This window comes from Sciurus carolinensis, chromosome 2 (genome assembly GCF_902686445.1).
Source record: "Sciurus carolinensis chromosome 2, mSciCar1.2, whole genome shotgun sequence".
NCBI classification, from domain to species: Eukaryota; Metazoa; Chordata; class Mammalia; order Rodentia; family Sciuridae; genus Sciurus; species Sciurus carolinensis.
The window spans coordinates 81,175,802-81,188,522 of record NC_062214.1 but is presented as its reverse complement, the minus strand read 5'-3'; the positions used below and the strand labels follow the sequence as shown (position 1 = coordinate 81,188,522).

General features: G+C 56.8%; 1 protein-coding gene across 1 annotated transcript; it reads right to left on the bottom strand.

Moving 5' to 3' along the window:
- Positions 1-559: 559 nt before the first annotated feature.
- LOC124976352 (taste receptor cell protein 1-like) lies at positions 560-10,924 on the bottom strand. Its single transcript, XM_047539273.1, has 12 exons — positions 10,806-10,924; positions 8,437-9,995; positions 6,842-6,903; positions 5,214-5,371; positions 4,991-5,121; positions 4,621-4,685; positions 4,196-4,335; positions 2,418-2,542; positions 2,252-2,310; positions 2,006-2,151; positions 1,600-1,694; positions 560-890 (listed from the first exon to the last, which is right to left on the bottom strand). Exons 1-12 carry the CDS (start codon positions 10,846-10,848, stop codon positions 786-788), a joined length of 2,688 nt encoding a protein of 895 aa, XP_047395229.1. The 5' UTR covers positions 10,849-10,924; the 3' UTR covers positions 560-785.
- Between the last annotated feature and the right edge of the window lie 1,797 nt (positions 10,925-12,721).

The following is a 12,721-nucleotide window of genomic DNA, read 5'->3' as shown; positions in this document are numbered from 1 at the left end:
GTTGTCTTTGAACTGACTATCCTACCGCAGCCTCCCGATCTGCTGGGATTACAGGTGTGCACCACTGCTCCTGGCTCTTGCCTCCTCTTGACTGAGATGCTGGCCCACCTCCTACAGATGAAGGTGACCTTTAAAGTGCTACGGGAGGCAAGCTGGGCTGCTGTTCCCACCACGTTCCGTTCCCTGAGGCATTGGGAGATCCTCAGGGCCTGGCTTGTATGGTCCCCATCTCCAGGGTCACTGTGGGCTGAATCCTTGCCCTTTCCTCCCCAACACCCCCATCTGCACACCCTGTGTGTGAGCCCCTGTTCCCAGTTGCCCTGTGAGCCTGGTTCCTATCCTATAGGGTGAGAGGCTGCCACCGGGCCTAGCAAATGGGCACCACTGCTGGGCCTAAACCCTTGTTCTGTCCTGGTCTGGCTGTGTGTGCTCCTGGTTGTGGCCTTGACTTCCAAGTCTGTAGCCAGCACAATGCCTGCAGTGTGGAGAGGTGGGAGGTGCATGGAGTTAGGAGCCAGGCCTGGCCCCACGAGAGCACTAAACGGTAGTAAGTGTTTTCCAGACTTTATGCATCATGGGGTGAGGCAAGGGAGTACCTGGGGTTAAAGTTCAGCTGGCCTTCCCAGCAAGGTGACAGGGGATTGCTTTCCCATCCCCACCTCTGTCCAGGCCTTGAGAGTCCAGTCTTTGGGTGTCTCAGGAGGGAAGAAGCCCCCTTGTGGACCCTGGGCTGATGCCTGGCCCTTTATGCTCTGGGTTTCTGGGAAGGTTCTGGAGCTCTGGCTTCACTCCATAAGGCTGAGGTATTGTCTGTTGCACCCTGGACAAGAGGATGCAGGGAGAGGTCTGGATTTGGGTTTCAGTGAGGGGAGGATATCACGAGGGGTCACCTGGGCGAGAAGAGAGTGAAAAGTCTGGAGTCAGGAACAACTGGAGGCTCCCAGAACAGCACAGCAGCCCTCTGTGCCCTGCCCTGGGTAGAGGCGAAGGGCAGGCAGGAGAGCACAGGAAGCCGAACTGGGGCCTCCTACAGGGGCAGGTGGTGCCACTGATGGGGGCCTTGGGTGGAGGATGCAAGATCCTCTCCTCCATCTCCATTTCTCTGACAGTTCTCCTGGCCTCCTGTGGCCCTAAATTCTGTCCCTGGCATCTGGGAATGAGCTGGAGTAAGTGGCTTTCTGGAGGAGTCTGCTACAGGGCAGGGGCATGGCTGGTGTGTTGACCTCCCTCCCAGGCACTGCAGCAACAGGGGGGCGCTCACAGGAGCCAGGCCGCTCCCTGGCATATGCGCCTCGGGCCTTCGGGGGGCTGGACTCCACTTGCCTGGCTGGAGAGGGGCCTCGGTGCCTTGTGGTGCAGCTACCCTTGGGGCATGCTTTGGTCCCCCAAGCTGGACACCCTGAGGCAGGCCTACTTCAGCACCTGGGGGTGTTAAGAAGGGTGGAGTCATGGGGTCAGGCCCAGGCCCCCGGCTGGAAACCCATCTCTACCTGGCACACGAGGGGACCCTGGGTACAGGTAGAAAATGAGCTCTGAGCTCAAAGGCTCAGTCTATACCCCCACCCCGAAGAAGGAGCCCCTGCCAAGCTGGACACTCACCAGGAAAAGGATGAGTGTGACAAGCAAGGGGTTCAGGATGAGGAGTGCAGAGCTGGGGGTGCCAGGCTGACAGGAGCCTCCGGAGCTGGGGGTGCCTGCATCAGAGCGTGGGAAGGCAGGGGCTGGTGTGGGTCTCCATCCTTCCCGCGCTGGGAAGGCAAGGCCCGGCCTACAGAGAATCCCGGGGGGCGCCTGGCCCAGAAGGTGCTGCAGGAACAGGAGGGCTGGAGCCCAGAGCACCTTGGGGGAGACTCGGGAGAGAAGGAAGGGCTGGGCCTGAGCCTGGGGGCCTGAGACCCAGAAGAAGAGAGGAAGACTGGGGCAAGTCAGAGCCCAAGGGAGGAGACCGATGGATGGAGGCCATGGACAGAGGGAAAAGCCCTGCAGGAGGTAGCGAGGCACTGACCGAGGGCTAGCGTGACCAGCTCGCCCCAGAGGCCCTCATCTTTCCACAGGAGGTACAGAGCCTGGCGCACGCTGTCCTGAATGAGGGCCTGGGCTGGTGTGGCGCCAAAGAAGATGGCACCTACTTTGGCAGTCAGTGGTTCTGGTCTGGAAGAAGGATCACCACAGGCCTCAGGGCACTGGGCAGCCCCGGAGGCTCAGGGAGGTCCTCCTGCTCCCAGCCCCTGGGAAGAGCCCAGGCACTCACTGGAACTCCTCCACCACCACTTGGCCAAAGTTCTGCAGAGGCCTGAGCCCCCTGGTCAGCTGTGGGTCAAGAGAGGAGGAAGAGAGTCACAGCTGTGCTAAAGCCAGGTCCAGCACCCCCATCCCCAGCCTCCTGCTCCCTGCTTCTTTCCATCCCACCACTGCACCCATCTTGTTAGCTGCTGCCGAAGCTTCTGGGACTCGGGACTGGTTTTGTCCTTTAAGGCCTTGGTGAAGGGTTGGCTTAGGATCTTCAGCCACATCTCACACAGCACAAGCTCTGCCTTCTCCCCTAGAGTAAAAAGTGAGAGCTAGGGATATAGCTCAGTTGGTAGGGTGCTTACTTTGCATGTGCAAAGGCCCTGGGTTCAATTCCTGGCACCACCAAAAAAAAAAAAAAAAAATAGAGCAAAAGGTGGAATGTTGGTGACATCAATCAAGGGCCTCATCCCCTAGGCAACCTGAGACAGGACCCACATCCTGCCCCCAGGCCACATGCCCAAATCTGACTGCAAACTTCAGTCCAAGAGGCAAAGCTCCCTGTTTTTGTGTGGCCCATGAGCTAAGGGTAGCTTTTTTCCTTCTCGCCAGTACTGGGGGATTGAACCCAGTGGTGCTTAACCACTGAGCTGCATCCCCAGCACTCCCCACCTTTTTTTTTTTTTTTTTTTTTTTTTTTTTTTAATTTTGAAACAGGGACTCACTAAGTTGCTTAGAGCCTTGCTAAGTTGCTGGGGCTGGTCTCGAAATTGTGATCCTCCTGCCTCAGCCTCCCAAATTGCTGGGATCATAGGCATGTCCTCACAGCAGGACAGCTTTTACATAAGTGTGCATTAAGTAGAGCACCTTATGACATGGAAATTATGTGACACATTTCTCTATCCATAAATAAAGTTTAATAGGAACATGATTAAGCTCAGTGGGTGACGTGTCATCTGTGGCTGTGTCCTTGCCGCAGAGGCAGCGCCTGTGGCCCATGACAGAACCCCTACTCTAGCTCATGGAATAGCAAATGAGAAGTGCTAGAAACATAGTAGGAGACTGGTTTTCTTTCAGCTGTCCCTGCTCTCGGGGAGAAGTGGAAAGAGGCATGCTCCCCAGGTGGGGCAGTGGAGGGTCTTGTAGACAAACAGCACAGCCCTCTCCATGAGGGTAAGAGGTGCCCTGCTGTCTGCCACCAGGCGTGACGGTCCCACTGGCTGTGAAGACCATCGAGGAAAGGCTGCCATATGCTGGGGGCTGGGTCCCTGGGGAATGGTTCTGGCCTCTGGAGGGCTGAGTCTCAAACCGACCTGTCTGCACTCTGGGGCTGCTGGCAGCCAGGAGCTGCTGTGGAGGGGCTCACGGGCAGGATGGGAAGGAGGAGCACTGAACTCCCTCGAGAGGCTACAGGGGACCAGCACTTCCTGGGCTGAGGAACCTCTCGAGAGCAGTTCCGCCTGTGTGGATGGAATGGACCCAGAGCTCTCCCAGTGGGGGTGGTGAAGGGCCATCTCTTTGTATGGCACAAGCCTGCCTAAGTGTCCCCATGGGAGGGCGTCCTTGGGGACACTAGGCTTTCCTGCAGATCTGACCCTGAGGGCAGAGCTAAGCACTGACTTGGGACAGATCTCTTTCGTTTTTGGTGGTGCTGGGGATGGAACCCAGGTCCTCATGCATGCTAGGCGAGCGCTCTATCGTTGAGCTACATTCACAGCCCCAGATCCTGCCACTTAGGGTCCAGGAGATCCTGGACAAGAGAGTTGCCCATCTTATCTCACTGACCCCAGTTTCTCACCTCTATCCAGTTCCCCACCCAAAGCTCTATATCCACTTTCTCCCTGTGGCCCTGGCAACTTTGCTGTTGAAAAGAAATTCTGCCCATCTGCAGAAGAGGAACAATGAGGCCTAAAGAGGTAAGACACTGCTGACCCGGAGACACACAGGGAGCCCAGCCCTGACTCACCGTTGGCCACAATGCTGGATTTCTGGAGGATGGGATCCATGATGCTGTGGGCCAGGTGATTGGCCAGGCCTCTGAGGTGGGTGGGAATGGAGTTCCGGAACTTATACTCCATGTAAACTCGCACCCATTGGTTCACATTACTAGGGAGAAACAGTGGACAGTGCAAGGGTCATGGCTCTTTGCCAGCGTGGGCTTCTAGAAGCAGGCACCGAGCCCCCATGTGTGACGGCTTCCTACCTCCAAGGGCAGAGCCTCATGAGGCTAGCTGGAGCTACCTGGAACAGAGTCCTCCCCTGGGTGGCCCCCAAACAAATGCTTCCATGTTCTAGCTCTGGGTTAGGAACGGAGCTACCTCTTGTACTCCAGAGAGGAGCCCCCAAGAGAGGGCAGAGCAGGTTGGATGGGTAAGAAGGGGACAGACCCACCTGAAGAGGAGTAGGGGGCCTTCCTGGGGAGGTTCCTTATAGAATCTTGACACCACAGGAGTGACCTGCAGGGAGACCTGGAGGTCAGAGCTGGCTGGCCAGGAGCTGTCTCTCCTGAGACCCAGAATGGGGTGGGGCAGGATCTGGGAGCCTCCTGGCACATGGCCTCCTGGGTTGGGGTATCTGGTTATAGAGTCTGGCCATGTTCCCATGAAGAGTTGTCTCCTCCTCACAACCCCCACCCCTCCCTGCCCACCTTCCTCTGCAGGGCCAAGCTGGGTGCTGCCTCTGTGGGGACCACAGCACCTGTTTTCAAGGAAGGCAGGGTAAGCATGCCAACCTCCAGAAGCAAGGGGAGAGGCCACCTCACCAGATGGAGGATCTGATCCTCCAGCAGGGCAAAGGAATCAGAACCAGGCAGGACAAGCTGGGGCAGGAAGGGTCTCATAGCAGTGAAGCTGATGCAGATGGTCTCCAGGGCCAGGTCAGTCAGGGTGGACCCTGCAGAGCCACAGGTGGGAGCTCAGGAGGCCCCAGGAGCCTCCTCTCCCATCACCGCCTGGCACCGAGGCATGGGGAGAGGCAGGACTCACCTGAAGCAGTGAGGCTGCTCTCATCCAGGAACAGGTGCCCCAGCATCCCCCTGGAGGCCTTCACGTGGCGGTACAAAATCCAGAGGATTTCCTGGGCCGAGGGGCCCGGAGGCTGGCCCCCAAACACAAGGGAGGCATTCACAGCTACAGAGCCAGGCCTGTGGACAGATCTATGTCCTCCAGAGGGTCCCAGGAGGCAAAGAGAGCCAGTGTCCTGAAGGAGGGATGTCTATAGGGGAAGCCACTGGCTGCACAGGGAAGTCTTGTATGAGTCCAAGCAGGTCATGTTACCCCTCTGGGCCTCAGTGTCCTCCTAAGTCAAATGGGGATGAGCAGCCCCTTCCTGGATGACTGTGGCAAAGCCTGACTGACACCATCAGGAGAGCACAGAGCAGGTGCTCAGTGAAAGCAAGCCCACTTGGACACCACAGCAAGGTGGCTTTCATGGGACCACTATGAATCCTGCCCAGGGAGAGCCTGGGGCAGCGTAACCCAGCCAGGCTGTAGTGGCTTTGAGCCCTCAGGATGCTAGTCTGGATAACACTGAGAAAACTATCTTTCATTGCATCATAGGGAGCAGGAGTTCTGGAGACAGGGAGGTCTGAGGTTTTTGTTTGTTTCGGGGAGTGGTATTGAACCCAAGGTCACTCGATCACTGGGCTCTATCCCCTAGCCCTTTGTTAAATTTTGAAATAAGGTCTCCCTAAGTTTCCCTGCCTAGCCTCAAACTTACAATCCTCCTGCCTCAGTCTCAAGAGTCACTGGGATCAGAGGCATGTGCCCCCTTTCCCAGCATGTCTGGGGAATTTCTGAAAACCTGAGGGATGAGCCAGTTGGTCATGTCCTATGGAGGCAGCCTGGCCGTAGCAGGGGTCTGAAGAAACTATTAGGAAAAGGCCTGGGAACAAGTAGGTTCAAGATCCAGAATAACTTTGTCCCTCCCTTGTCTATCTGTGCCATCTCAAGGGTAGGGAGATAAAGGTTCTGTTCAGGCCCAGTGCAGGGAAATCGAGGGAGACTCCAGTTCATTAAATGGGAAGACTTTCTAACCAGTTGGGACCACCACCTGGCGAGACAGTGAGCTCTTCTTGGCTTGGCGTATCCAAGCCTCTAAATTCCTGCGCATACGGGGTTCTAGGTGCTGCTGAGCTCACTGAAGTGGGGCTGTGATGGCTTGGACCTTCTCAATTTCTCTCATGAAATCACAGAACTGGCGTTCACTGCTGAATCTGGCCAGCATCCTCTTTCCCTGGATGCTCAGAATCAAAAAGCACCTCAGGGGAGTGGCATCTCTTTGCTTGCTCTGGCCCAGAAATAAGTGACTTGTTCTTGCTGCCCCTGCCTTTCCCATTGTGCTCAATGTCCAGCATTCCTGTCCCAACACTGCAGCTGGAATCAGGCTCAGAGCAGGCAAAAGACCATCTGAGATCACACAGCACAACCAGGGGCAGAACCAGAGATGGGCCTCTTGCCCACTCATCAGGGTCTCTTCCTGTCCGTGAGTGGCTCCTGGATATAATGGGGGACAGGAGGACTGAGCAGCCTGGGATAGTGCCCTATGACTGGGAAGACACAGATCAGCCGGTAGGGGGGCAAAGGGGCAAGGACTGAGAGGCACAAGCACTCACCTGAACTCCAGGACGTGGGCACCCTGGAAGCTGGGGAAGGCCTTGTGATAGATGGACTGCAGCTGAGGACAGACAGAGACATGGGGGCTGGCATGCCTCCCCTCTACCACCATCATCCCTGACCTGGCCTCTACAGGAGCCTCCTCACTGACCCCTGCCCTGCTGGGCTCTGCCAAGCTGTTTCCTATGGTGCAGCCAGAGACCTGCCCATTACCTCTAACACCTGCCCAGGGAGCGGCAAACGCCTTCCCAGGCTCTGCCCTCTCTGCTATTGGTTTTCCTGAAAATCCCTTTCCAATCCAATCATCCTGGGCTCTGTGGTCCAGCTGCTTCCCCTAGACCTCTCTGGCCTGGATGACAGTCCCTTCTCCTAATCTTTCTCCCACCCCTCCCACCAAACACACTCTTTTTGGAGCCCCTGTGCCACCTCTGACCACCTGTACGTCCGGAGATCCTCACACATACTGTTCCCTCTACCTACAAGGCCCCTCCCTGTTTCATCTGGCTATCTTATCTCTACCCCACTTAAAATTTCCCTCTCTCAAGTCAGGCACAGTGGCGCACACCTATAATCCCAGCAGCTTGGGAAGTTTAGGCAGGAGGATCACGAGTTCAAAGCCAGCCTCAGCAACTTAGCCAGGCCCTAAGCAACTCAGCAAGTGTCTCTAAATTAAATAAAAATTCAAAAGGGCTGGGAAAGTGTTTCAGGGGTTAAGCCCCCCTGCTGTTCCCCTCAACAACAACAAAAAAAATTTCCCTTTCTCAGAAAGGTTTCTCTGGGCAACCCCTTGACCCTGGCCATCGACTTAGCCTGTCTGTTCTTCACGTTGCTTATTGTGATTGTAAGCACTTTTACATTGTTTAATCATTCTGTCTCTTTGTCCTGCAGACTGGAGGCTCCCTGAGGGCAGGACCATAGTGCCCTGAATGAAGAGATGAATTCACTGAATGAAGGCATGAACCAGTGAACTAGTGGACACTCAGAGTTTTGGATGTTCTGGATGACAGGCAAAACTGGTACTCCCTGTCCAAGGCACCTTCACTGCCTGTGGTTCCAGAACCATGGCAGGTGGATTTGGTGTGGGCTCCAGGAACTGTGCCTTCTTTGCCAGGGCATGAGGGCCCATAGGTCTCTGATGAGACTTTGGGCCAAGAAAAATGTCAGCCAGGGCTGTGGTTGTGGCTCAGTGGTAGAGTGCTTGCCTAGCAAGTGTGAGGCACTGGGTTTGATCCTCAGTACCACATAAAAATAAATAAATGTATAAAAAATACAATAATATATTAAAAAAAGTCAGCCAGCCACACAGCAATCCTGCTCTGATTTCCTGTGCCAGGGTCTCTGCACTGGGAATGTTTTCTCTCTGTGTGTACTCCCCAGAGGTATTTCTGCCTAGGTTCCCCCTTCCTGCCCACCCCCTCTCCTGCTCCTCCCACACCCCAAGAAGCACAGGAGGTGGGGGTGGTGCTCATTGACTTACAGGGCATTCCCTGCCCAGATCTGTGCCCAGCTGCCCCCAAGGAGCTTATGCTCTGGACGTGAGCTCGGCGGCATGCCTCGCTCCTCCGCTCACGCAAGCGCAGAGCAGTGGCCTCACCTTGTCCCGGATGCGCCCACTCAGCAGCCGGTGCTCCAGGGACACAGGGTTCCACAGTGCAGCCGAGAAGGTTTCACTGGTGATCCTGAAGGTCACAGAGTGGGTTATGTGACGGGGTTCTGGGGCGGAGGACATTGAATCCTGCAAAGAGACAGCCTGACCAGGGTGAGGCAGGGCAGAAGACTGGGTGGGGTCAGCACCCACAGGGACCCCTGGGGAGCCAGAGCTAGGGGCAGTGGAGGGAAGACTGGAGGAGGATGAGAGGGAGAGGGTGGCTGTGGGGGCTGGGCTGGCAAAAACTCTCCACCCAGGCTGAACTGTCCCCTGAGGAGTGTCTGACTGTGGAACCATCAGGGGTGGCAGGGCAGGTGTGAGGGAAGAGTCTGGGGTTGAGGGCACCAATGCAGACTCAGAGCCGGCAGGAGGACTTCCGACTCTGGTGGTGAGAGAGGAAACTGGGGCCAGGACTGGGGATGGTGATGTTGGTGGCAGGGAAAGTGACAGTGACAAAGACATGGCTGATGGGGAGGGGGATAGGGGCAATGCTGCTGAGGGCTGTGGGGAGAAGGATGGCACTGCTGAGGGCAATAGCCCCAGGGTACCACTGGGCCCCAGGCCAGAAGTCACAGCAGCTCGGGGTGGTCCTGAGCCTGCTGCGAGGGTGGGGGAGGTCGGGTCCAGCCCTGACCACCCTGGGACTGCAGGGGGAGGGGGCTCTGTGGCTGGCTGTGTGCTAGCCATTGATGCAGACTCAAGTCGGCCTGGGGGCGCTGAGGACACTGCCTTCTCTGGGCCCCTTGGTGCCAATGTCAGAGACAGGGAGGCTTCTGGCCCAATGAAGCCAGTCGTTACAGCAGATGGCATCTGGACACTGGGACTGGGGATGTGCCTGGCTGGGAGCCAGGCTAGTGATTGTGGGGTTTCAACTAGGGGTACAGGGGTGATGGAGACCAGGAGTGCTCTGGATGACTCTTGAATTGGTCTAGGGGTGGCAGATGCCCTCAGGGTTGTAGAGGTAGGAGCCTGGACTGTCACAGATGAGCCAGGGGCTTTAAAGTTCTTCCCAGGCCCATGGACAGACGAAGCCCATGGCTGTAATATGGCAGTGATCTTCAGAGATCCAGAGGACAACGTCTTGTCTGTAGGTTCAGTCACTGAGGATTCTGACTGGGACTTGGTCAGCGCTGAGGTGGCTGGGCCAGGTGTGGCCTTGCCTGAGACTTTAGTTGTTCCCAAGCGGGTCAGCTGGTGTGAGGGAGAATCCAAGGACATGGCTTCAGGAAGCTCCTGGCCCCCCGCTGTCTGCTGAGAGAGGGCTTCTGCCCTTTTCCTGGAGGCCCCCTCAGAGAGTGCTTCTGCCTCTGCCCTTCTCTTAGATGCTTCCAATTCCCCACCAAGCAAGGGAAAGATTTCGTCAGAGGGCTTTGCCAAGGCACCTAGTGCCAGAAGTGTCCTCTTGCTGACTTGCAGAGCAGATGCACCAGGGGCCAAGGGAGGCTGGCCAGAGTCTTTGTGAGCAGAAGGAAGGGGCAGGACAGAAGCTGAGACCACCAAGAAAGCTGCAAACCAGGAGAGGCCTGTCCTGAAACTGCAGGGGTGGGGCTGGCCCACAGTCTTTTGACCCTCCCCTTCCGTCAGGGGCCTGGAGAGATCCAAACCCTGGCCCATATCTGCCCCCAAACCACTGAGCTATCCCAGGCAAATAACCTCCCACCGGATGTCTGATGGGACCAGACAGCTAGGCCTGCCTACTACTTCCCAGGAAGGACTCTGTGAGGTTAAAGGTGTCCACCCTAAGGATCCCTCGCTCTGTTTCCCACCCCAGCTCTACCCCATGGCAGGCCCCTCCCTAAGGGAAGGTTCCTGGGCCCCAAGTACTCTCTGGGAGCTGGGGCATGGGGCTCTGGGCTGTTCTGTACAAATGATTCATGAGGCCCAGACCAGCCCAAGGGTGCCGGAAGTGCTGCCCAGTCCATCATGGATAAGGCTCAGGCCTTAGCACATTACCAGCACTCAGAATGGTTCTTGGGGACTGGACAGGAGAGGTGCATATGTGGGGACATCTCTGAATGCTCTGGGGGTTAATCCCTCACCTATCTGCAGTGTGCACCGAGCCCCATTTAGGCCTGTCCTGCACCAGGTTCCCCCAGGTGGTGACCCTGAGTGCCCTAAGGAAGCCCCATGCCTGGGGACTGGGGACACTGGCCCTTCCCTGGCATCCTCTGGGCTGGCCAAGGCAGACTCATAGGAGAATGAGGAAGGTCAGCCCTGATGTGGGAGCCATGGGGTTCACCCCTGCCACACCCCAGCAGGCGAGTGTGTGGGGACAGGGCCTCTCCAGCTAGCCTGCCCCATCCCTACCCCCTTACCAGCCAGGAGAATCCCAGCAGCTGGAAGACATTGCTCGTGCATGCTGAAGGCTCCTGCAGGCCACCAAGGCTCCGGAGTCAGGTGCAGACACAAAAATGCCCTCTCAGGTCTGGTGCTGTTGGGCTGCAGACTGTTGAATGGGGTCATGATGTGTCTGCCCCACAGCCTGGGCATTTATGGGCCAGAACACATGTTGAGGAAGAGTTTGAAGTCTGTCAGTCTTAGGTGTGGCTGGTGATGGTGAGGGGGGGAGTGTGGTGTGTGATGTGGCTGTGGCGACAGCAGTGGTCACGGGAGGGTTGTGAGGACAACGAAGTTCTGATGTGAGGTGTTCGCGTAGGGAGCTCTGTGTCCAGGAGGATGGAGCTTATGGATAATTGGTTGATATTTGCAGAAACACCCCATCACCACCCCAGCTCCTGACCCAGTTTGGTACCTGCACCTGCTTCATCAGGCTGAGTGGGGATTCTAAAGAGAACCAAGAAGAGAATGGTCCCTCTGCACTGGTCCCGCAGGGAACCCTGGTCACGGGCCTGCAGGGGGTGTGGGGGTGTGGAGGGGTGGGGGCTTTGGGAAGCGGGTCCTTCCCAGATCCTCTTGTCCTTTCTGCAGCCACAGCGGTTTCCTCCCACTCCTGCTTTCGTTTCAACCCACCCTTCCCTGCCCTGCTCCAGTCACACCGGAACCCTGAGATTCTTCATACTGCACTGGGTGGAAGCCAGCTCCGGTCTCAGCTGTCCACACCCCTTGCTGGGGGCCACAAGAAACTTTCCTTCCTTCCATCCTTTCTCCTCTTCTCTCCTCTTCCTTCTCCCTCTCCTTCTCCCCCTTCCCTCCTCCTCCCTCTTCCTCTCCCTCTCTCTCTCCTCTTTTGAACTAGGGGCTGAATCTGTGGGTGTTCTACCACTGAGCTACACCCCCCAGCTCTTTTTATTTTGAGACAGGGACTCACTAGGATGAGGCTGGTCTTGAACTTGTGATCCTCTTGCCTCAACCTCCTGAGTCACTGGAATTACAGGCATGAGTCACCACACCCAGCTCCACGGGAAGCTTTGAAAGCCTCTCCCACCAACGAGCCTAGCTTCTCGTTGAGGGTCAGTACTTGTTCCAGGGTACCAGAGCCTCCTCTGCTGGGGAGATAATTGCTATAACCCAGAGGTAGGGAACTCTGCAGTAGGATTCAGACCTAGAGACACCCCAGCAGGTCTCCTGTCCTTTCTCTACCCCCTGAACCCTACCCAGTTTCTTCTGTTTGGACAAACCCCTTCCCCAGGCTGCTCCCCTTCCCAGCTGGGGATATTTTCTAAGGTGGGGAGGGAGGGAGGAACACCCACCAAGGTCCCTCTCCGACCCCAATGATCCAGGTCATACAAACCCCCTGACCAGCACACCTTCCACTGCTTAGCCACAGATCCCCCGTCTGCCACACCCAGCGGCTGCCACCTCCAGCCCCCTCCCGCTCCTGGGTGAGAGGTGAGACCCAGGCCTGGCCAGGTACAGTAGGGAGGGACACCCTACAAGAGCAAGGAGAGAGGCTTTGGCACCTTCTACCTCCAATCCTGGTTTCATGGCCTCCATTTCTGCAGGAGCCACTCCGTCCACCTATGCCTCTGATCTGCCTCCCAGGTCATTCAGCTCACTCTGGCACCCCATTCTGCCTCCCTCACCTGTGCCCCCAGGATGCCCAGGTCTTACCTGATGGCTCTGGTGCTGCCAAGAAGCCTCTGTCCCTGCAGGCAATGATGCCCTACTGAGGAGGCATGAGGTGAGTATGAGCACCCTTTACCCCACCCTGCTAGGCCTGGTGGGGCCGCCCCCTTCCCAGGCACCCTCACACCCAGGAAGATCTGGTTACTAATGGCTTGGGTCCAGGAGTACACAATGCCCACGCCTTAAAACACTAGGTCCTTATTTC

Bases quoted from the DNA above. Each gene is read 5' to 3' on its own strand.
- LOC124976352 (XM_047539273.1), bottom strand. From the start codon at position 10,848: ATGCACGAGCAATGTCTTCCAGCTGCTGGGATTCTCCTGGCTG. The intron at 4,686-4,990 runs GTGAGGTGGCCT...GTCTCCCTGCAG, and splicing joins AGGATCAGATCCTCCATCTG to GTCACTCCTGTGGTGTCAAG. The intron at 1,695-2,005 runs GTCAGTGCCTCG...GCTCTGATGCAG, and splicing joins GCTGGTCACGCTAGCCCTCG to GCACCCCCAGCTCCGGAGGC.